Source organism: Lampetra planeri, chromosome 24 (assembly GCF_965212315.1).
Source record: "Lampetra planeri chromosome 24, kcLamPlan1.2.h2, whole genome shotgun sequence".
NCBI lineage: Eukaryota > Metazoa > Chordata > Hyperoartia > Petromyzontiformes > Petromyzontidae > Lampetra > Lampetra planeri.
The window spans coordinates 10,591,715-10,616,154 of NC_136130.1; the positions used below are offsets into that span (position 1 = coordinate 10,591,715).

The 24,440-nt window shown below is 58.4% G+C and overlaps 1 protein-coding gene across 1 annotated transcript in view; it reads left to right on the forward strand.

Moving 5' to 3' along the window:
* Window positions 1-24,440, forward strand: part of LOC144726843 (E3 ubiquitin-protein ligase RNF220-like) — a 93,317-nt gene that overhangs the window by 58,913 nt on the left and 9,964 nt on the right. The window contains exons 2-7 of the mRNA XM_078605797.1: window positions 7,548-7,677; window positions 12,641-12,689; window positions 17,278-17,376; window positions 18,244-18,286; window positions 21,239-21,285; window positions 22,345-22,492. Coding sequence (XP_078461923.1) covers window positions 7,548-7,677; window positions 12,641-12,689; window positions 17,278-17,376; window positions 18,244-18,286; window positions 21,239-21,285; window positions 22,345-22,492 — 516 coding nt within the window. The remainder of the gene's footprint in view (window positions 1-7,547; window positions 7,678-12,640; window positions 12,690-17,277; window positions 17,377-18,243; window positions 18,287-21,238; window positions 21,286-22,344; window positions 22,493-24,440) is intronic.

The following is a 24,440-nucleotide window of genomic DNA, read 5'->3' on the forward strand; positions in this document are numbered from 1 at the left end:
GGCTGCGTGCGGGCTGGGGGGCCGGGGGCGAGTGGGGGGCGGGCGGGGGGGGGGCTCTTCGCTCACGGGGAAGCAGAGCCGAGCGTGGCAGCGGTCGCGTTTGGTGATGATGATGACGGCGATGCGTTCATTGATTTCCATCTGGGGCAGAGCCGCGCGTATGAAGGCCGTCCTCAGGCGTCGACGGAATGGCGAGGCGAGTAGCGGCGCACGGGGCAGTGGCACTGCACCGGCACGGTGGAGTGGGACGGTGGAGCAGTGGTCCGGCGCACTGAACTCCGAAAATCCAGAGGTTCCGTTCGATCTCCCGGCGCGGCAGTTTAAACAACGGCGCAAGTTTTCTCAAATCCCTCCCACCCGCCTTTCTGTCCACCCAGCAGTATAAACGGCAGCTCGCATGTGGTGGGGTAAAGTGTGGATAACTCCCACCTCTTTGTTTGCTCTCGCGTGAGCAAGCGATTGCAGGGCTGCACCTTTACCTTGCTGACTAGTAACGAGCAGGCTCGCGGGCCCGGTGCCGCTGTGTCTGCTGCACCGCCACTGCGGCGGCGGTAGCGCAGATTTCGCCGGACTCGGCGGGAGCCGCGAGCGAGCTGCCTCGTCCCCCTCCTCGCGAGGGGGGGACGATCGATCGGCGTGACCCCGTCGCTGCCCGACACGTGTCGGGGCCTGCCCGGCTCCAGAGGCCTCCCGCTCCTCCACCGTGAAGGCGGCGGTGGCGGCCGGCGGGAGGGAGGGGTGGGGAGGGAGGGTGGGATTGAGAGAGGTGACTAGTGGTCGATAACTGGAGCCATTGACTTGGAATCATGACAGTGGGCTCTTGTTCCTGGGCAGAGGCAGGAAAAAAAAAATTCCACGGTTGCGTGGGCCCGAGTGATTTAGCGATGAAATGACACAAGTTGTGGGAGGAGAAAAAAAAAGACTTGTTAATTTTGAAGGCTGCTCGGAGACAATGTAGTTAGCCGGCCCACGCGCGGTGGTGGCTGTGCGCGGCTGACACGAAGCTTTTACACGAATTGCGTCCGATCGCTCCGTTTCTCAGCGCCGTTGAGGCGGCTCCGTCGAGCGAAGCACACAAGGGGTGCGGTGATTTAAAAAAAAAAAATTCACCTTGCTCCGACTTGATATGCGGAATCACGGCGGAGGCGACGGACGGCGCGCCGCGGCCCCATTTAGTGGGCAGGGCTGAGGCATAAAAAAAAAAAGGGATGAATTCATTTTGTGAGGGGAAATAGTTTTGACAATCCAATATCTCAGTTTGGGCGGCCGTGCCCTCGGCGCGTGGGGGCCCCGCTTCTCCACGATCCCTCCTCGTACTCCTCGAAATTGCGCGTCCTTCCGCAAGGGCGCCAGTGAGCGGCGCCGCCATCATTTCACTAATGAAGGCGCTCACGGCTCCCCGCCGCCGTGCCGTGCCTCCTCCGTGAATCCGCGCTTCCTCGCTCGCTTCTTGGCATCGCTCGGCGTCCTTCCCCGTCCTCTGCGCGTCTTGTCACCACGCGCACGGCCGTTCCGCCGCACGTATCTGGATGATTAAATCCCGAGTAGGAGGCACCACACCTTGAATTTTTATCTGTGCGGGTGCCGCGTCTTTTTCCGGAGCGTTCGGTTGGCATCCCCGCCGCGGAGTCTCGCCGCAGCGTTGCTGTCGTTAGATTTTTTTGGGAGTTTTTGTCGTCAACATTTTCTTCCAGTCGCGTCGTCAAAGGCACGCGCCCGAGTCCACAAGTGTCCATTTGGAACGGTCGCGATAAGAGAACGGCGCCATCGAAAGAAACGTCACAGAACACCTCCCGAGATCCCTTCAAGTCACCTTGAGGAATCCCACTTTCCCCACGCACCCCGCTACAGACAAACGCTTGTCGCGTCACGGAAACAAAACCGACGCATTTGAATCCGACAGCTGTAATTTACCCAAAGTTAGTAGAATTTTTTTTGGTAAGGTGATGTTTGTATTTACACAGTCATAGTCAAATCAACTGACTGCATTTGAGAACTCGTTACTCCTCGTTGGGGTTTGACCCCAAGTTTCAGCCACGCCTGACCTCGGCATCGCTGCCTTTGTCCCCGACTCCTGGGCCACCTGGCCACCCTTGTTTTTGTGACCACAGTGACTCGAGAATCGACGTGAACCGTAAATATAAACAAACCACCACCGAGTTCTGCTGGTACCGGGATCGCGATGACGACCAATAGGATCGGCCCGGCACAAGCTAAACCGTTTTAAGCCTGGCCGTGATTGGGCGAGAGCTTGTGTCAAGAGCAAGTGCTCTCATACTTTGAGCGCCGACCTCCGAACCCGGAGCTTACCCCGATGGGATGTGGTGCCGGCCACTGTGATCGCATCGCCCCCCCAGACACCCCTCCCGCCCCGCTCCCTCGTCCTGTCCTGGGCTTCCCATCTCCTCTGCGTGTGTGGGGGGGGGGGGGGGTCACCGCCCCCCCCCCCCGGTGACCACGATGACCCCGCCGTAGTTGGCAATCGAATTCGGGTTGCTGGATTCGTAGGGCAGTGCCGTGGGGTGCCACGCCACCGCTTCCCCAGCGGCATCATCGACTGTCACTGAATAACTCACTCTCGCGCGAACACGTGATTATGATTTGTACACAGCTGCCTATTTAAGTTGTCTGCCTAACAACTGGCTTGCTCCGAGTTGATATGCTTACAGCTGCTTTGCTTCAAGCTGCTCAACAACAGCTGACTAGTCAACAAGCAGACTTGCTAACAGCTGACTTACCAACAGCCAGCTTACCAACAGCTGACTGACCAACAGCTGACTTACCAACAGTCAGCTTACCAGCAGCTGACGTACCAAAATCTGGTTCATCAACAGCTGACTTACCAACAGCTGACTTACCAACAGCTAACTTACCAACGGCTGACTTACCAACAGCTGACTTACCAACAGCTGACTTACCAACAGCTGACTTACCAGCAGCTGACTTACCAACAGCTGACTTACCAACAGTCAGCTTACCAGCAGCTGACGTACCAAAATCTGGTTCATCAACAGCTGACTTACCAGCAGCTGACTTACCAACAGCTGACTTACCAGCAGCTGACTTACCAACAGCTGACTTACCAACAGCTGACTTACCAACAGCTTACCAACAGCTGACTTACCAACAGCTGACTTACCAGCAACCAGCTTGATAGCAGCTGACTTCCCAACGGCCAGCTTGCCAACAAGCAGCAGCCGACTTACAACCAAGCAGCTCACAAACAGCCGACACGGTGGCCGCGGACGGCGTCTAACCTTGATAATTACGAATTGACGAGGAGTACAAAGTTGGCGCCAAACCGTCTCAGCTCGGGATTGCTCACCTAACGATTGCTCCCGTCGGTGGCGGCGATATTAGAAAACGCGGAGACGGGACGATCAAACGGGGGGGGTGGGGGGGCGAGACGCGATGAGCCGTGATAAATAATTTATCGCGGCTCTGCGCCTCCACGCGCCAAAACTTTTTAGAAACCCCGTAATTATGACAGGCGTGGTAATTGACGAAGCAGCCGATGAGCGTGCCGTTAATAAGGTAAGCAACAGGGATGGCTTTGCCAGTTGCTGTTTAATATCCAGGCGATGTGCAATTGATTTTCCTGGAAATTAATCATCCTGCCGCCGTGGGTGCTGCCTTGCGGCTGACAGCGCCCGCACGCCCGCCGATGCGTGCATATATTGCATCCCTCAACAAGTTTTGCCCGTTATTTGTTTGTGCGTCGCAGTTTAAATTAAACCATAACCGTAATATATTACACATCAAAACAATCACCGCTGATGCGAAATTGTTGATTCGAGATGATTTTTGGTTTGTAATTCGCGCCCATTTTTATTTTTTTTGTTAACGGAAACGCCTCTTCTCCGCGCGCACGTCTGCGCGCGGAGTTTGTTCGAGAAGTTGCTTTTTTTCCGATTGAGAGGAAAACTTCAATTAGCAGCGTTCCGCGGCAATAGCCTAAATCCCGGGCCTTTAAAACGAATGAAACGCGAAGACGTTACCGGAGCGGCAACGTGCCAGAGCCTCATCAGAGGTGACGTTTGCTGCCGGCGTCGGACCGCCATGCTCGGCGTGCTGCCACGCTGGGGCCGACGTTGTCGCAAGGGTCGCCCGGCATCCACCGCCACGCCCCTGCCCACCGTGTGCCACTCCTAGGGCATCGCTCGCATCCCAGCGAACCGCGTAAGATTTGCTCCGAAATCGTGACCCCTGACCCCCTCTCCCCATACGAGTGGCCGTGTCGCGTGCGCCCCCCTGGGTGGCGGGGGGGGGAGGAGGTGGCCCGACCGTCGAGACCCCCCCCCCTCCAAGGCACGCGTTGGCGCCCCCCCTACCCCCCAGATGACGCCATCAGCAGCGCCACCAAATTCGAAGCGGCAGGCAACGCGGGACGGTACGGCGCAGGCGCGCGTGCCAAGCCGCGTCTTAATTACGCCGTTACAACGAAAGCGCGCGCACGCTCGCATGCCTTCCCCTTTGTGCCGCGGCGGTGCGGAGGGTAGTGAGCGAGGCTGGGCGCCGCAGGGGATGGGGAGCCGCGCGTGCGTGCGGACGGTGCCATTTTGCGCGAGCTCATCATTAACGGCGGAGCCGAGGGGCCTGACCTTAATCGGAAGACACACTAATTTTCACTCGGCTAATAAACGAGGTTTTAATCAGGAGTGCCTAAATGTCAAAGGCGCAGACACAAAATGCCACCACATTTCTTACTATCATTTTCCAAACCCTACTTTTACCTCTCGCCCTCTCTCACTCTCTCTCTCGTTCCTGCTCCCCCACTTAGAGCTGAATGTTGAGATGTGCGCTGCGCGTGGTTAGGCGTGCACGCCGAGCAGCCGATGCCTGCACCGGTCAACCCGGCGCTGCGGGGAAGCGGAGCGGAGGTTATCCTCCTAGAGCCACCGTTCTATTTCGGGATTTCCTTCCGGTGTCCGAACGAGGCCCTCGCCCGTGTGGGACGAGCGCCGCGTTCGGCCCGAACCGCGGTGCCGCCTTGCGCGATGACGTTCGCCTCCATCGTACGTTGAACTTCTTTCACACCGTACGTAGCCAACCGTGCGAACGACAAGCAGTTCTGAAGAAACATTGCTACTCGTGAAACACAAACGTGCCTGTTCGTTCGTTTCCTTACCGAGGCTCTAATCGAGAGGGCCGCGAGCGATCGAATGCGCCGGGCGCGCTGGCATCGCCCCGTGGCCCGGCGAAGCGCCGCACCTGGCCATGCCACGCCTGGCGCCTCGCCACGCGGGGCTCGTGATGCCTGTGGGGCCCCCGGCCACGCGACCAGTTTGCTCCCGGGGGTATTGTGCCTAATCGCGAGCGAGCGCGCTGCAAATAGCCGACATAGGATGCCTCTCAATCTCCTTCTCTGAGAAGGGGCAGTAAATGGATGATCTTTTTTGAAAAAAAAAAGTGCAGAATGACAAGAGTCAGGAATCGACCAGGAATTGCTCTGGATTGGCCGCAGCTGTCAGTGGCGTTGACACGAGTGCATTTGCGGGGGCCTCATCCTGCCCACCTCCCAGCCGTCAACAAAACCTCATTTCATCCTTCAAGGTTTCTCCCGAAACTAACCTCCGCAGCACCACCTCCTCCAATGGCGCAAGATCAGATAAAGAAAGATTGCCCCGTATTAATCTTTTTGTGTCTTAAGTGCCAGTGATAAAAAGCCGCTAAAAGCCTGTCAAGTGCAGCGCGTATTGATTCGCGGCTGATTTAATTGACCTGCGAATTGACGTATTTAGGAGCTCAATGCGCCGCTCCTCTCCGACGGAGCTCAAGGCAAAGCGAGCGGCGCGTCTCGCGCTGAGGTCAGGGACGCTCGCGACGGACGGGCATTGTCTCGTTTCTCCGGTTGCGTCTGAAGCTTCTGTTTTTTTTATTGTTATTTTCTGTTACGGGACCTCATGAACTCGCTCTCTCGCGCTCCCGTCGCGCCCAAAGTGCTTTTTTGTCGTGCACACTGAAGGACGGAATTCAAAGGCGTGCGTACGTGCGACGCGTGTTCCAGCACGTCGCGTCCTGGGTCACGCTGCATTCCGGCAGGCCCTCCGAGGGAACGCCGCTTAAAAGCCGTCTTTTTGATCCGCCCAGGTGTGGGGTGGGGAGAGCGGCGCTTCGACCGAAAGACCCTCGGCCAGCGCGAACGCTCGTCGCTCATTTATCAATCTCACCTCTAACCACCGACGATCGGAAAACTAAAATAATCACCGGACACCTTCAGGGTGACCGGGCCACCGAGTGGTGATCAGGTCACCTGGTGAAGGCGCTCGATCTCACCGGCCCTCCCTCACAAGCCGAGCTTGATCGGCGCTTCAGTCGTACGCTCGGTGCAACGTAGCCAACTCGCGGCACTGAGGTGGATTTTTCGAATCGGTCTGTTCGGAGCTTCGAGTGATGTCCCCTTCCATGCATGGTGGGTTTTCTCCGGTCCCCCATGAATGGGAATGCCCAAACATTGCAAAGCACCCCCGATTAACATGGCTGGCTACGTACGGTGCAAAATAAGTTCAACATTCAAGTTTCAAGTTTAATTTATTAGGTAGAGCCTTGTGAGCCATGCGGCTCTTGAGTCGGGTGCAACCGCAACAAACAAAATATGAACAGAGAACATCTTAAAGCGACGACGCGCAACAGAAACATCCTGGATAAACCAGCAAATCTTCCAGAAAAAAAAAACCCACCGTATTACAACGCTGTGTGCAAAAAAACCCAGTGTGATGCAAGACAAACAATAACAACCATAAGACAATTTAGATTCAAGTTATCAGGCCAACTCCGCACTTCCGCAAGAAGCATGGCTTAACCATATGTTTTCGAAATCAGCAAAAAAAAGCTAAAAAATACAATGTAACAACAGTGATCATAGGAACTTTGATTCAACGTAGATACATACGGAGCATGGCACTCTTGACAGAGGATCTTGAGACTCGGTGAACCTAGGTAGATAAAGGGCAATGTAATGATTGTTGTCTTTGTAAGTGAATGACTTAATTGCATATTTTGTTGTGTTTATTTTTCGCAATGTTATTTTGATTGTGTAATTGGCAAAGTGTTATTCTGATAGTGTCATCCATGTGGATCTCTCGTACAGCAGTGTGACTCTTCATGTTAGAGAATGGCCCACGGAAGTAGCTTCCACAGAGCTAGATCTCAGATCCCTTTTGAATGCCCTCTGTCTCACCAGATGAACGGCAGCACTTTCCTACCCATCTTGTAATCGGGGAAAATGGCAGTCAAACTCACATGTGTTTATTAGCAGAGCTGGACAGTAGCCAAGTTAAGTGCAGAACCAAATATGATGCAATTGGGATTTTGAGGCATTCATTTTGTAGCCACGCTTGAGAACTGTTTGAATCGCATGTGGCTGAAACCCGGATTCGAACTCAGAATCCCCGGGGTGCCAGCTCGGAGGGTAACCGAGCGTCGCGGTCTGTGCGTGACTCCCACAGGGCTCTTCTTCTGGCCGGGCCACGCGATGTCCGGGAGCGTGCGCCGCCACGTTGTGACGTCTCACTCGGTGTGCTGTGCATCCGCGCTGCTGCGTGCAGGACGGAAGAAGGCGAGCCTCTTCGACGGACTCAGCCCCACCAGCTGCCCCGTGTGCGGCGTGACGCTGCGGCCCGGGGAGCTGCGTGAGCACCTGGAGCAGGAGCTCAACACCCTGCGGCAGCTCTTCAGGTGAGGGCACCCTGACGGTCCGCCGTTCCACCGCCCCACTGCCCCAGCACCCCACTGCCCCAGCACCCCACTGCCCCAGCGCCCCACCGCTCTACTGCCCCACCGCACCACCGTCGCACCGTTCCCCTGTTCCACCACCCGACACGGATACCCTGTTTCACCGCCGTGCCCCACCATCCATTGCGCCACTGTGCCGCAGCGCCGTGCTAAACCACCGTGTCCCACCGTCACATCCCGCAAGAACCGTCCCTGCACTCTGCTCCACTCCCCCCCCCCCTCCTTCCCCACCCTCCACGACACAGTCCCATCGTCCCGTGCCCCCTATCAGAAGCGTGACAGATCCATTTATTCCTCGCTTAACTTTCTTCCTCGAGTCTTCCTCCTTCGCTTCATCGCCGAGGCCAAGAATCAACACTGCACGGGATTTAAACACAATTTAGAATTTGCATGCGGCGCGTGCACTTTGCTGGGCTGCACGCGATCACGGCGCCACGGGCAGACAATCTAAATGGAGGGTTCTACGAGGAGGCACTTTGAACGTAACAAGTTTCCGTCGCGGGATAGTGAAGGGTGCATTACGGAGGCGGCCGGTCGCTCGCCGCCGGTCGCAGAGAGACATCAAAGGGGCGATGAGTGGGCGCGTGGCGGCGGTGGCGGCTCGCATAAACAAGTTCATGGATGCGCATAATTTATTGGGCGGCATTTGCGCGCACGCCAACCTCGGCGGAGGACGGCGCGGGGACACAGAAGTCAGGTTTGCTCATCGATCACCCGTCGGAGCGTCCGCGCTGATTGAATGCGTTGGCGGTCATTTGCCCTTCATTAGTATGGCAGCGGCGCCGCAGAGATAAACCGGGCCCCCCCCTCCCCCCCCCATTCGCCCCCCCTTTACCCCTCCCCCCCCTTCGCCTTCCACGCCGTGCTTTGCCGCGTTGGCCGGTCAGCTGGCCGGCTGGTGGGACGCGTGCGGCGGCGGCGTGCCGGGGCCGTGCCGCCCCCGTGGTGTCTCCCGCAGGAGACAAAAGACCCGCGGAGCTGCCGCGGCGAGATAAGGAGGCCCGCCGAGTCGGGCCGTCGTGATTAGCGACAATTTCTGAGTGGGGGGGGGGGCGGTGTCGGGTGGGGGCTCTGGGGCAGCCATAATGTGGCTGATTAAGCCTCGGTCAAAAAAAAGACACAGCAAGTCACAATCTTATCGGCTCGCAGCTACAAAGGAACGCGATTATCAGGCAATTAATAACCACGCCTGGGTAGTGCGGTGGTGGCCTCGTGCCGATAGTCATCGCGAGAGGGACGGGCCGGGATGTTTCCCCGCGGTCGACGATTTAACCCAAAGACAAAGGCGCTCGCCACACGGGCTAAACGCAAGATCTACCCCCCCCACCCAGATATCATCGCCACCCGCCGTCTCCTCTCTCGTTCCGTCTCGCACGGAGTCATTCACCGGCGCGGAGCGGCCCGCCTGTGTGCGTTGTACAAAAGGCATTGTAGCGCGTTCAATGGGTGGCTTAGGACTATATTACTGCTCTGCGCTAGACAAGTGAATCTGAATGCGCCGAGGAGGCAGAGTTAAGGGTGCGCTCCACCGACACTTTCGCACGTGGGATGGGCAATGTGTTCAGCGGATGGTGTTCACAGTCCGTGTGTGTGTTGTGGATGTAGTCGGCACAGCGTCTGTTGCACAAATGTATATCGAAGCGGTTTCCCGCTCGAGTGAGTTTGGAGGTAGTGGCCATCTTCTGCCCACAGCTCTGAGCTGGTTGTGGAAATTCCACGAGTCGGGGTCCACATTCTATTGATCCCTGAGGGACGATGAGCCGAATTCAAACTCTCCCCCTCTCCACCCCAAACCTGGGATTGAACTCGCAACCTCCCGATTGCGAGCGGCTCGCTGCCTACCACTGAGCTGCCACCTGGCCACCCCATGCCAGGTGGCACGACCATTTATATATTTATATTTAGTATCCGGTCTGCATTTTGGATGCATTTAGTATATGGTAACCATGCACGTTGTGCGTATTCAATATTGTATAGTATGTGCGACGAGCGGTTTGTGCACGGTGCTATGAACCTGGCCACCTGAGTTAAATGCCATCATTTGGCGAGTGATGTCAGAACCGGCGCTTCAATCCGCACTGACTTGTGTGGTGAAGTATGGTCAAACGACCCCCACCCCCCATTACTGATACGGTGTGTGGGAGGCCCTTATTCAGGAGTGGATTGACAATGGGTCGTAAATCATTAATATTATATCGTACCCATTTAGCATATGTACGCACATTATATATCTATATTGTCGTGTGCATGCTTAAAAAAAATGTAATATAGGTCCAGTATTATTTTTTCTCCGACATCATTTTAAATTCCATTATATTTTTGGGCCCCCCACCCACCGCCACCAAAAAAAATAATAATACACGTTTCAACGTCTGATCACAAAAGTGATATTGTAAAAAAAAACCATGGAGAGTAGAGAGAAGAGATGAGCGCGCATTTAAAATTGCGAGCGGTACGTGTTGGCAATGTAGATCTCCCGTAATGCGCACGGCGAGTGTGGGCTGCGCGGGCGGCGCGGCGCGCTAGACCCCTTTCAGACGGCGCTCGCCAGCGAGGTGAGGCCGCTCGCGGAGCTCTAATCACGGGTTAGCGCCATTAGCCGGGTGTCGCGCCGTCTCCCCGGGGGCCGCGCCGCCGTGATTGATGGACGGGGGGGGGGGGGGGGGGAGAGCGCCGGCGTTTCCCCCCCCCCCCAATCCCAAACCGCCATCGCCCCCTCGCCCCCCCCTCGCTCCCCGCCGCCCCGGCCGACGACGCTCGCCGCTTTCGACCGGTGACCGGCGCGGTGACCGGCGCGTGCTGGACGCTGCCCCCCCCCCCCGCCCCCGTCGCCGGGTTTGTTTATTTGCGCGGGCGGTGGCGGTGGCGGTCGGCGCGTTATCGAGTTTAAACGTGGAGGCCCCCCCCCCCCCCCGTGCCTCTCTCTGTCGCGCGCAGATCCCGGAGCGAGCCACCGCTAATGGTGCTTAAGAAATCAATGGCAGCCCGCAGAGCGAGTGCCCGCCGTGTTTTAAAGCCAGATAAAATGAGCTAAATTTTTTTTGACGCGCGAGATTGAAAGGAATTTGCTTTGCGCCATTCGTTTCTGGCCACCCGGTGGCCACAAAAAAAATTATTTTACACCTCCCCACCCCCCACCAATCCACCCCAAACCCCCACCGCCGTCGCTGCCACGGAGCTATGAATTTTAATAAAGGGCTGCGCGTAACGTGCGGCCCGTGGAATCTCCCGCTTACCACGGGCCCTATCCATCTTGATGGGTGTCTGTCGGGGGGGGGGGGTGGGGGGGGTGGAGGGGGTGTCCGGGCAGGGGAGTGAGCACCGCCCGTCGTTGAGCGGTCCTCTGGCAGCGAGCGCTCCGCCCGGGTGAATCGATGGCCACCGAACGGGGGGGGGGGGGGGATGGGGGGGTGGTCCCTGGTGGTGGCGGCGCTTGATAAATCTGATCGAATAAAGCGGAATCGGATTTATCGCCGTACGTCGAGGGGCTCTCTCCGTGGATGGGGCGGCCGGCCGACTTTGCCGGGGGTGAGGCGGCGCTCGCCGGTCGGCAAACGGAGCCCTAACGAGACGAAGGTGACAGTGCCCGGGCCTTCGTTCTTCACATCTGGTTTGCGGGACGCAGGGAATTCTTTTAACGTCTGTTATATATTTATATACTTAATGTTTGCGCCGGCCACGGCCGCCTTATTCTTTTGCACGTGTTGCCATAACTTTTTTTAACGGCCAATATCTGCATTTGGGAAGGGTGGGGGGTGGCAATAAACTTTCCCCGTTTCCCGTATAATCATATCGCTCCCGCACACACACGGGCACCTCCCGCACGCACGTGCGTGGCGGCGTGTCCTACCAGCCCTCCGCACGTTGCGTTACTCGGTACTCTGCGTTCTAAGGCGCTTAAAACAAAACATTTTAAATAAAACTGGACCTTCACGACCCCCTGCAAGCGCGCCAAGCGCCCGCAAATGATCGGGCTGCGTTTAGCCAGCGCCGGATCTGAGCTCGCTCGCGAGGGGCCTGCGACCGTCCCTCCGTCCGTCACCCGCCCCCCGGAGGTGGCGCCAGCGGACGACGGCCACCGTGCTCGCCGTGCCCCTACCAGCCGGACGGCGGCGACGGAGGCATCGCGTTCGTAACCTCGCGGCGCCGGCGGGCAAGCGCGCCGAACCGCGGCCATCTCGCGTTTAGCCACGCGGCCAGCGCAAGTCTGAATCGAGTCCACTGATTCGCGCCGGCGAGAGTGGCACCGGCGGAAAGTGGCAAGGTTGGGCCACTTCCACCCTTCCGCCATCCTGGGCCTTCGGCCTGCTTAGCGTGTGCGGCGTTCAGGAACGAGGGCACCTGGGAATTTTCCATAACTTGCATGCTACCAGAGAGGGATGGCTCTGAATTACGAAGGGCGTGGAGAGAAAGGGAACGTGTTGTTTTTGGCCACGCTTGTTTAACGCTTGGCGAGAGAGGGAGAGAGGAGTCGGGGTGTCATCTGGTCTCGTAGTCTTAGTCGATGCTCGAGTCTCCCGTAAAAGTGATTGCGTGCGAGTTGGTCACGTGACTTCTGCGTCGGAGCACTGAGCCAGCACCACTGAGAGCCTGGTTTATCAGACAATTTGGCTAAATTCAAGCTGTCAGAATTTAAAGAGATGCCTTGATTTACATCAGCCGGCGAACTGTGATTCCAGAAGTAGTTCTGTGACGTCAACTTTCACGGACTCTGTTTGACACAGGGTGATGCGCTGCTAGCTCGAAATGTCTTCATTTAATGACGTGACACGGATGGCACAATTGGGGAAAAGAAGAGATCATGAAAGCAACGTTTGAAGCGAGTAGAGTCATGCGCCCCGCTGTGGAGGTGACTTGCGAATGCGGAGGTGATGGCGCTAATGTTCCGTTCCCCTGTGCCCCCCAGCGCGAAGAAGCCTCTGTCCAGAGACCCCCTGCTGCTCGGCCACAGCAAGGTATGGCGAGCCGAGCGAGGGCGTGCACACGACGCACACACACACACATCACTCGCATCACTTACACCATACGAACGACAGCACGTTCACACACACACACACGACACACACACCTTCAATCATACGCAGCATCTACATGATACACACTGCAATCGGTACACACGACTCACGCCATACACACCGCAACGCACACATGTGTACACCGTACACACCTCCGCGCGTGCACACACACGCACACCAGTCCCACTGCCGCACGCTGTGAAGGTCGCCCTCCCTCTCCACCTGCGTGACCCTGACTGCGCCGTGACCCTTCCGTCTGCGTCCGCGTGGCCCGGCCCGCAGGCGCGTCGGTGGCGGCCGTAGTAGTAGTAGCGTCCAGCTGACTCAGCGGCTGCGGGAGGGCAACAGAATCCCAGTGAGCGGAGATCGCCCGCTGCACATCGCCCCGGCGTTCTGGTTCTCTTTAAGCTCTCGCACTTTTAACGGTCGAAAACTGGAATCCGTTAAACGAGGCTTTTTGCAACATCTTGAAAATGTTTAGCGACCGAGCCGTTAAAGCGGAGGTGAAATCGCAGCGGTGGCTGCGTTTTCGTGGGCGCTTCACGCGGAGGAGGAGGGCGCCCCCGAGGAGTTTTGGCGTCGAGCGCGACCCCGCGGCGAAGTCGCGATGCCACCTCCCGTTGGGATGCCGCCATCCCCGGCGGCACGACGCTCGTTTCCCCCAGTTCTAGAAAATCAGACGCTCGAAATCGCAACCGCCTCGCCTTGCCCCGCTTGAATTCCCTCCGCGGTGGAATTCCCATCTGCCCGACGAGCAACGCCCGAACGCCGCCAACGTGGAAACCATCTGCTAACGGACTCGCCGGGGACGGGGCGCGGCGGTGTGATGTTCGGCCAGGTGGACTGCGCCGCGGCCGAGTGGGGTGGGTGGGTGGCCCGCCCGCCCGCCGCTCGCTCGCACGCACGGTCAGCGTCGCATTAAAAACATTCCTCGCCTCGTGCGCCTCGCCCCGTTAGTGGTCTCCAAAGTGGCGCAGTAAAGGCCCTCTCCGCCGGCGTGGCCGCATGTGCGGTTGATTTTGCGCGGCCGTACCCGGAGATTTTTCTTCACACTCCTAATTGAGCCAAAAATTTCAACAAAATGCCGCGTCCCCTGCCACCGCCATCGGAAAATTAATAGGAAAGTATTTGTTTTTCATTTTTTTTTAATTCGTCTTCTTTACCCGGATGATGTAATGGCCCTGCCTTGAGCTGAGTGTGCGCTGTGTGTTCTTTGTCAAAGTGTAATTAGAAAATAGCGTTGGTTATTAATCCGCCTCCGCTGGGGATTTACAGCCCCACCCCCCACCTTTCCAAGACACGATTCCAACTGAGAATTATTCCAGATTTTTGTAATCCAATTTTTGTAATATGCAATCAAATTTATGATACATTTATTTATTTATTGAAACCCGTTCACCACCGCCCGCACCCCTACACCCCCCCTCCCCCGCCCGCCCGCCCACCCACGTTACACAATATTACACGTTAGGCGGAGTTGCAAGTTCAGACGCTGCTCTCCCGCCGTGCGACGAACGCTCTCTCCGTTGTCAGGGGGAAGCTTCGAGTGCCCCTCGTTTGATCACAAAGTTCGAGCGGGGATTGGAGCCCGCCAATGAAAGGGGGTTCGCACTGAGGGCCTCTCAGACGACCGGAGCCCGCGGGCGGATCAAAGGCGCCGTTGCGTGAGTGCGCTATCTTGGCGCAAAGTGAGTTTGGGTAAAATGCTAAATTTGGAAAAAGAATAAAAACAAAAGATCTTTTTGCAAATCCTGATGGATGAGTGAAGCGGGCTTTTTGGAATGCTTTAATATTGCGGCGTAGCGGCTCTGCCTATAAAACATCTCGACGCAGGAAAAGCATTCCTGCTCTCCCTCCTCCTCGCCGCTGCTGGTGCATCATTTGTTCCATCGGTCGAGCCGGGACGAGCTCCGGGCTTTCTGTCGAATCAACGGGGAGTCGTTCCCCCACCCCCCCACCCCCCCCAGGAGAGTGTGTTGGCTTAACACGACGGCCAACTTCCGGAAATTCAGCAAAAACTCTGGAGGAGCTCGACCCGAGTTCCCGTGTTTACACGATCCCACGCCTCCGCCTAATCCCCGTGAAAGCCTTTTGTTAAAACCCCACCACCCCACCGCTCCTCCCCCGCCCCACGGTGGGATAACGGGAGACTTCCTACCTGGGAAATTAGACGTTCGACGCTCTCGCGTCCAGATGTCCCGGCGCGGTGCGCGCGAAGGGCCCGGTAAGTGTGTTTAGTCTCCGTCACCCCGAGAACGTAAACAGGCGCGGTGGGCGCGAACGGCCCGCGCCTGCGAGCGCGTGTCCGCGCCCGCCCGCCCCGAGTCCCGCTGTTTAGCTTTGGCTTTGGCGCGGCCGGGCGAGGGCGGCGAGCAGGTGTGGCCGGGCCTGTGGGTGGCCACGTGAGAGGGCTCCGGGAAACACGCGGACGTGGTGGGGGGGAGGGGGCGGGGGGTTAAACGCTCGCCGCTCGCTTGCGGAGGCGACGGTGGGGGGGAGCGGGGCGGGGGGGCACTTGGGTGTGGAGGGGGGGGCGCGACCCGCGCAGGTTTAGGGGATTTTCTCCGTGGGCTGTAAGTGGAGGAGGGATTAAGGGGCGATGATGCCGCCCGGCTGGAGGGTCACGGCTGTCAAAGTGACCGCTGCAGCTGTGACTTTCTTGACAAATTCCCGCTAAAAGCTGAGATTTCACCGGGGCAGGCACGTGCGTCCCCAACCGGACGTGCGATGGTCCCGAAGCATTTGGAGACTGGCTGCAACAATAATAATAATAGCGTTGTTATTACAACAATAATGTCGTTTGTTTCCCCATTAGAGGCTCGCCGAGTCTCGAGGCATGCTCTCGCTCGGTCGCGCCGTGCACTGGGTGGGTGGGATGTTTGTCCAGTCCCCCTCGTAAGTGTTTGGCTTGTGGGAGGAAATTGGAGTACGCGGTGAAAACCCACCACTCGTACAAGGGATTAACACTCAAAGCTCCACACAGATAGATCTCTCTTTCGCAAGGAGGGGGGGGAGGGGAGAGGAGGGGGGGGGGCGTGCTTTGGCGCAGCCAGCAGCGTTGCCGCTGAGGCTGAACGATGTTGAGTGGGAAGGAGGCGGGGGGGGGGGAGCGGCGCTCATCGCGTGCGAATTAGCGGCCCACCTGGCGCGCGGAGTGGAGGGACACTTGGCCGTGCTCGATGGAACGAGCGAGGAGAGCGCACGCGGGGGCCTCCGACTCTATCAGCCGTCTTAATTACCGAACTTAATTAGCGACGCTCTAAATGATGTTGAAGCGGTCCCCCGCGCGGCGAGTCCGAATTTAATTTGCATGAGGAGGCCGGCGCGGCGTGCGGATTTAAAAATAATGTCGTCATTATTAGCGAGTGTCAAGGGGCCAAGACAGGAGCTCTTGCCTCGACTTATGTTCAAAACGGTAATTTTGTTCTATCCCCCCCGCACCTCGGCTCTCAACATTAACATGCGCCCTGCGCATGTCGCTCGCTCGGTAGCCACGGCTGAGCGCGGCAGTCTTTTAGGAAAATTGTGTTCGCGCATCGCAAGCAGCTTCCCGACGATTCCCATCACAACCGCTGCCCCCCCCCCTGCCGCCCCCGCGCCCCCCGCCGCTCACTCAGACGCTCCGGTTTCCGTGGCCGTTGCTGCTGCTCGGCGGGATGAGTCTCATCATCGCGGGTCGTGCTCAGCCTCACCCTAATCTTCCGGGGTCGTTCCGCCCCCCCCAACCCCCGCCCCCCCCTCCGGCCGCGTCGTGCCCGGCCGCCCATGACGCCGGTGAAGGCCGAGAGCCCGCCCGGCCTTCACCGTGGCTGCCCTCTTTTCGACCGACGACTCGGTGATTAGGGGGTGCTGTTATCACGATAGGACGTGTGTCCTCTATGCGCGGTGACGCGTGTTCGCGATCGTGCTCCATCTCTCCGGTGCTGCCAATCAATGGTTGATGACAGCATTGTGCCCAAGCGTTAACCCTGATGCACGTGCCATAAATTAATTCACTTCTCATCAGTGAGGTCCAGAGTGTGTGTGCGTATGCGCGTGCTGGTGCCTGTGCGTGCGGCTTTACAGCGGGCGGTCGCACACGAGGCACAATGCCGCACGACCTGGCCCTTGGCTTCTGACCCGCCCAGTGGTCATTCATTCATTGATTTGTCAACTTTATTTAAAAAAGGCCGCAACCTATTGGAAATAAAAGACTCTCGCTTGAGGGAGACCCGCGATCACAAAGTATTACAGTGCACATGTAGAGTCAGAGTCGCATCACGCCTGGACTTCCCCCGTGGTGTCGGCGATGGTGAAGGGGTCGCACCGTTCGGCATTGGTCATCAACGCGCGGAGACCCTCGCGCCGGGCAGGGTGCGGCGGTGACGCGCTCACCATCATCTCCGCTTTGCCGGAGTTCGACGGCTCTCGCTCGTCAGAATGCGTCGTGTCCGGCCTTGACGCTGGCACGGACGCCCCCGGCGCCCACGAGCTCAGGAGGAAGAGCCGTCGGAGATGGACGCTGAACTGAGCGCGTGTCCCCCCGCAGCTGTCTCCGTGCTCGTCGTCGGACAGGAGGCGAGAGGGGGACATCCCGTCGCTGTCTCCCATCTCGTCCGAGGATCTTCAGCTGTCGGATCGTTACCAGGTGCCCCCCCCACCCACCCCCGCCCCCAACTCGAACCCCTGGAACGGAGACTCACGTTTACTGGCTTTTGTAGTCAATCACCACTGCGATGCCGCACGCCGTTATTAATTATGGATGTTTGCAGAGGCGCACCAACAATCGTTTTCATCCTCCGCCCCCTCCGCCCCACCCACCCCCCCCGAACCCCCCCCCCCGAACCCTCCCCCCCCATAATAATCGCGCGCAACCACAGCAAAGGGTGGCCGCTTAAACAGGGCCTCGACGCACGGCATCGATCGTTCTCGGCAACTGCAAACAAAAACCACGGAGCTCTGTTATTATTTTTAATTAACCACTTATTGAGAGATGGCGCACCGCTGGGCCGTACGACGCCACCTCCGACTGCAGCCTCAGTCCGCGCGCACGCATGCAAAACAAATTAATTGAATAAATCGCATTTCGTAAAAACACCAGTTTTATAAACAGCGGTGAACCGTCAAGAGCTTCCTGCGAAACGAGCCGCGCAGTTATTACGATCTCGAAGCGTTGTGCACTGGGTTAATTTTAAACTCCCGGACTTCACGCTGACTCGGTTATACGAGGCTACGTCCCGCGGCTCGCAAGGGACGTCACTTATTACCGAACAATTATCTCTCCAAACGCGTCTAACGAAGCGGAAATAAATTGCCGGCGCCCTCCCGCCGCTTTCCGCGGTGCCGCGTGATTCGTGATCGCCGCCACCGCCCCTCGTTCGCTCGCTGGATGAGAATTTGTCAGAAACTTGCGCTGGGAGTAACGCGATTAGGCGCCGTGTCATTAACGAGCACACGGGGCGGGAGGACCGGCTCTTGACGCTGCTGCCCTGTTGCGTGTGTGTTCTGTCTCCAGACCTTCCTGCGCGTCAGATCCAACCGCCAGTCAAGACTCAACGGTGAGCGGCGGCGTCGGCCCCAGTTTGTTTTGTTGTTTGTGATTCTCACCCCGGTCGTGCGATAGATACACCCTCGAGAGCAGTGCATCGCCCCCTGCGTGAGAAAGGTCCGCTGAAGGAGGTGTTATGGAACTACTGCTGAGGTCTACAGACTAGGGGCTATCCCACGTGCCCTGCTCAGGAAAAAGTAGTCGCTTGAAAATATAATTAGCAGAGCTGTAATTTGGCCTAATTAAGTGAAATATTAAATTGAACACGGGAGGGTTGTTTGTGCAGTTATTGGTGACCTGGCTGAGACCATTATCTCGCTGCAGAACCACACGCAGTTGATCCCACACATGAAACCGAGGATCTCGGCATTGCTGGCCCAGCGTTTCTGAGCCCGAAGTCGCACGGCCACCTCTGGCGTGTGGGTCCCCGGTGCCGACACCATCAGGGACACCAGCCTCTCTCCGCTTGTCGCGCGCTGTCCGGGCGCCGCGTCCGACGTTCCGTCGTGCGCACCCAGGGGCCGAGCGTCGGTGGGATGGGGGGGGGTGCGAAACGTCGGACGTCGCGCCGAAGGACTCGCGGTGCAAAACCCGGATGTCGCGTTCCCTCTGTCCCCTCCCTCGTCGCTGTTGGCGCCCGCCACCCGTCGGGCGAGTCCGTCAGAGCGTGCGGCCGAGCCGTAATCCCTCACACCTGGCACGGCCGTTCATCCCGCGAGGCAGAGGCAGCGGCGCGCGCAGCCGGTGGGCCCCGTACCCCCCTCCCCCGCCCCAGCCCGGCTCCGTGGGCCGGGTCCTCTGTTCGCTCGGGACAGGTGGAGGTGTGGAGCGGCGCCTCGCGTGCCCGGCAGCTCGCGAAGGCGCCACGGCGCGGCTCCTTTGCCGAGGGTGCCACTGGCCGAAGGTCGGCGGCGGAGCCGGTTGAGCCGGGGCGTTTTACGGCCGCCCTCATGCCCCATTACCGCCGGCACCGTGACCACGTTAACGAGATGCAGGTCCACATTAAAGTTGCGGTCCTCTTTATACTTCACTTTATTCATTTAAAAAAAACAAGTTCCAATGCAGCTGTTGTTGCCCGTCGGTTTACCGTTTCTGGGCCGAGGTAACGGCCGTGGCGAATAATCAAAAACCGATTTGGCTGTCGGCGTGGACAAAAAAACAACAACCTGCTCCTTGGCCGTCAGCTGCAGCCGCCGCAGCAACAGCCTGGACTCGATTCCTCACAGACGCGCCTCGAATCCCCACGCGGCTGACGCTGAACTCTCCCAGATGTCGATACGGGCAACAGCGCGGGCTAGGGAACGGAACGCGCGGAAACCGCGAAAGCACAAAACAAGATCGTCGCAGGTCGCCAAAGCGACCGTTACCTGCCCAATTTAAATACAAAAATAACAAAAGTTGCTCCCGTGGCCGCCCCCCTTCCCCCCCCCCCAGCGCGCGCCAAACGCACCGCGGAGTTCACGGCGACGCCGCGTCACCGACGCTTATCAACGTCGGTGCCGCGAGGTGCTCCGGAGGAGATGTATCGACACCGCCTAATGAGCCGCCTTAAACTTTCCGCGGGGCAGGCGCGACGCAGTTCATATTGCCTATTGATCGCGTCGGCGACAGCGCCCCTCACCCCCCCAAAAAGGACTGGAAATCTGCCGGAAAGCAACTTAGTATCGATCTCCCTGCCCCTCATCATGAGGGGGGGGGGGCAATCTGTAGGGAAATAACCGACTTTGAATCATTTATGCACTGCCCAGGCAGCGAACGGTCACGGCGGCCGTTTACATCGGGGTAGCCGGCAGTCGCCGACCCGCCCGTTAGGTCGGTGAGGATTTAATGGCGTGTCGCTCGCTCCCTCCCCCACCCCCCCGGCTCGTTGAGGTTTTGGCGGCGGTGGCAGCGGCGGTGGCTCACGGGTTCGGCGCAAATGAGCAACGAGGGCAAGAAGGGGCCTTCTGCGTCGTTAGTCCCCTAACTAAGCCCAGGCCGCTCGAATAAAAGCGGAGGGCCCCCCCCACCCAGCATGCCCCCACCCCCCCGTCTGGCACCGCCGGGCGCGGGGATCACGGAGAGCGGAGACCGCGGGTGAGGGGAGGGGCGTGGGGGACGGGGTGAGGGATGAGGGGAGGGGCGTGGGGGACGGGGTGAGGGATGAGGGGAGGGGCGTGGGGGACGGGGCGAGGGATGAGGGGAGGGGCGTGGGGGACGGGGTGAGGGATGAGGGGAGGGGCGTGGGGGACGGGGCGAGGGATGAGGGGAGGGGCGTGGGGGACGGGGCGAGGGATGAGGGGAGGGGCGTGGGGGACGGGGCGAGGGATGAGGGGAGGGGCGTGGGGGACGGGGTGAGGGATGAGGGGAGGGGCGTGGGGGACGGGGCGAGGGATGAGGGGAGGGGCGTGGGGGACGGGGCGAGGGATGAGGGGAGGGGCGTGGGGGACGGGGTGAGGGATGAGGGGAGGGGGCTCACGGGGGCAGCAGCCCAAAGCCGAGTGACACCTCCAGCATCCCCGTCACTGCCACTGCATTTCCCTTTCTGTGTGTGTCTGTGTGTGTGTCTGTGTGTGTGTGTCTGTGTGTGTGTCTGTGTGTGTGTCTGTGTGTGTGAGTCTGTGTGTGCGTGTCTATGTGTGTGTGCGTGTGAGTCTGTGTGACTGTGTGTCTGTGTGTGACTGTGTGTGTGTCTGTGTGTTCGGCCTTCATAGGTGCTCACTAACGGCACTTGCCCCAAAAGTCTGTCAAGGCTATGCGGAGGATCTTTGCCTTTGTGTGTGTTTGCGTGCGCGCCTGAATATGTAAACACGTGCGATCATTATACACCTTGGGAGAGTTGTATTTGTGTAAGCGCCACAAACCGCCTTGCACTCTGTCCCATGTCTCCGTGCCGACTCATCACGTCTTGCGTCTCCAAGGGGCGCCGCCGGTGGCTTGAGGCGCCGAGTAACTCTGCCGCTCTGCTGCGTGTCGCCCCCAGCTCGCATCGGGAAGAACAAGAGGAAGAAGCCGCTGGAGGAAGGGCAGGTACAACGAGCGGGGGAGGGGGGCGGGGTGGTGGGAGGGGTGGTTGGTGGGGGGGTGGTGAGTGGGGGGGGGGTCTCGCTTGGAGCCTTGCAGGCGGTGCCGACTGCTGCACAAAGTTTTCCCTCTCCGACCGCTACGCGGAGTTAGAGGGAACGTGCGTCTCTGTGTGTGTGGAGCGGTGGTGTAGTGGTTAGCGCACTGTGTGTGTGTGTGTGTGGAGCGGTGGTGTAGTGGTTAGCGCACTGTGTGTGTGTGTGTGGGGAGCGGTGGTGTAGTGGTTAGCGCACTGTGTGTGTGTGTGGGGAGCGGTGGTATAGTAGTTGGCGCACTCTTAATTTTGGAGCTTTCGTGACTGCAGGAATTATTCTTTGGTTCTTTCGGTAAAGTCACGTATAAAGATAAAATAATGAATTAAATAATAGCACTGTGTGTGTGTGTGTGTGGGGAGCGGTGGTGTAGTGGTTAGCGCACTGTGTCTGTGTGTGGGGAGCGGTGGTGTAGTGGTTAGCGCACTGTGTGTGTGTGTGGGGAGCGGTGGTGCAGTGTTTAGCGCACTGTGTGTGGGGAGTGGTGGTGTAGTGGTTAGCGCACTGTGCTGCGAACCGAGCAGAGACCCGGGTTCTATCTCCGCTCACGACCAATGAGAGTGCCGAATATTTGAACCGGTTCATGGGCTTCCCCAAAGTGCAGCACAGGGGAGACAAAGGTGGCCGTGCGTGGTGCTGGCCATCCACCCCGCTCGCCTGCCACATGCACGCCTTCGTAGCTGCTCGTTAACATCATGTGCACCAAGAGGTGGTTAAGGATGAATTGGAGATCTTTGTGTGTGCGTGCGTACGTGGCTGTGCGTGCGTGTGTACACGGCAAAGCACTGGGCACAGCTCCCAGAAGCCCCGAGCGGCGGCATGAGAGGCATTTCATTCGGCCGCGTGCGGTCCCTCGACTTTAGCCTGACCCCGTGCGTCACCGTTTGCCGTGTCTGTGCCGGCATTAACGCGAACTCCGTTTGTGTCCGGACTGCCGGCTACGCTGTCATCGCCGCCGCCGCCGCCGGAGCAGTACGATGGCTCGTTCGCCAACGAGGACGAGGAGATGGAGACGGAGGGCGAGCGGAGGGTGGGAGGAGGCCACCATCGTTACGACGAGTTCGAGTGGTGCCGGCCCCCGCGACTGCCCGCGCCGCCACTGCTCGACGGCGCCGCCAAAGGTGAGTCCAGAGTGCGGCGCTCGCGACCACGGTGCTTGTGCCAGGCTAGGTGCACCTTGAGGCCACGTGAAGCGTCGGAGGTTCGCTGGCAGGAGTTCACGGGACAGGCCCAGGTGTTACGGGTTGACGGGCCGAGATGACTGACAGATGCACCAGCTGCGCTCCCCACCGTGCCACCCCGCTGTATTTAGCCGCCCGGCGCTCCGCTCGTTGTTGTGAGTGCCACTCCTCCGCCCGGTAGCGCTCACGCTCGCACGCTCGCTCACTCACTCGGCGTCACAAACGCCACGGCCACCGCGAGGGCAATAACCGTAATGTGCACCCTCTCCGTCTTGCGCGTCCTAATTACAGTGGCAGGATTTCGTGCCGTTTCATTTAGGCCGCTCATCAAATATTTAAGCGCGTGTCACTTATTGTCAATTCCTGCTCCACCACGGCTGTCGCCCGAGGGGTATCGGTGGAGGTGGGGGAGGAGGGCGGGGGGTGTGGCTCTGTCAGCAGCCCGAACCCCCCCCCCCTCAGTGTCCCCCGTTGGACTCCTGAAGGCGGTGCCCCCTCCGTGCAGTCTCCACGGAGCGGGGTGTCAGGCCGGGGCGAGCGACACCTATTGCCCCCCCCCCCCCCAATTCCCCCCCCCCCCCCCCCCCGAGCCTCCCTCTCCGGGCCTCGCCGTCTTGGGAGCCTCTGCCCGGCGAGCAGCGTTAATTGGCCGCGATTAATTACGCGCAGAGGCGTTAATTGACCGATTGGTAATTGATTGATAGACTTTATTTGACCAGGTGGGATTCCCGGCGAGGCTTCTGTCGCCTCTGACGCGACAGCGGAACTGGCACAAAGCGAGTGACAGCCGATAACAGTGCAGCGCAGAGCCTCGTGCCCCGAGCTGTCAATCGTCCAGCGGAGCGAAACGCTCGCGTCCTGAGCGCAGGTCTCGGACGCGCGGCCGCCTGGGGTCTGGTCTCGCTCGTGCTACCACGATAGCCATCGCATCTCAGGGGGAAGCCGAGACGCAGCGTGCGCTGTCGGAAGCGCGTGATGCAATCTCCTCGTCATCGCCTGGGCATCTGTGAAAAAAGAGCTTTGTAGCGCAACGGATTCCTTCAGTATCAATCAATATTCTGATTCTGCGTACGACGGCGTCATCGCCTGCCGTGTTTGAGTGCTCCGAGTTCTCCACTCCCAGGGCTATGCCGCTCCTCCTGAGTTGTTTGTGCCCCAGGTAATTTACACGAGACGTGTTCACGTTGGAAGTCCTGGACATTTCCCGTGAAGGCTCTCAAGTTTTCCTCCGCTTGTTATGTTTTATTTTTATTATTTTATTATTTCCATTCTATGTGACTTTACCGAAAGAACCAAGAAGATGAATCCCTGCAGTCACGAAAGCTTTAAATCGAAATTGTTGCCTAGAGTTTGCCGCATTTTGCCAACCGCTTCTTGACTATCGACTCGAACTCAGAGGAATGGCCGGAGAGTGTTTGTACGTACGTAAAAACCCCCATTAATGAATCATGGTGAAATATTTCCACCGTTTGTTTTTACCTCGGTCAAAGGTTAGAGGTTGTTTAAAGGTCATCTTAATAAAGGTAGGTCACTGGTTTCTTCCAGACATAATGAGGCCTCGCTCAACTTAGTCGGCCGACGTTTATTCAAATGCTGTGACCGCCGGACACGCAACTCTCCTCTCACAGTAATTTCTCCTGACACCGCACAGTTCCCATAACCGTAGAACAAACAGGACCAACTCCACTCCACTCCGCTAACTTGTACCATTATACCTTAACGGGAATGCCTGTAGCATTCGTAGCTGTGCATTAAAATTGAGAGCTCCGGTAGCGGGTAGGGGCAGCCGATGGGGGGGAGGAGAGGGATTTCTGGCCGTGTAATTTGCCGGCTGCCTTCCCGCGGCTCGATGCGCCAACGTCGGGGATAATCGCAAAGTTTGGCGGCG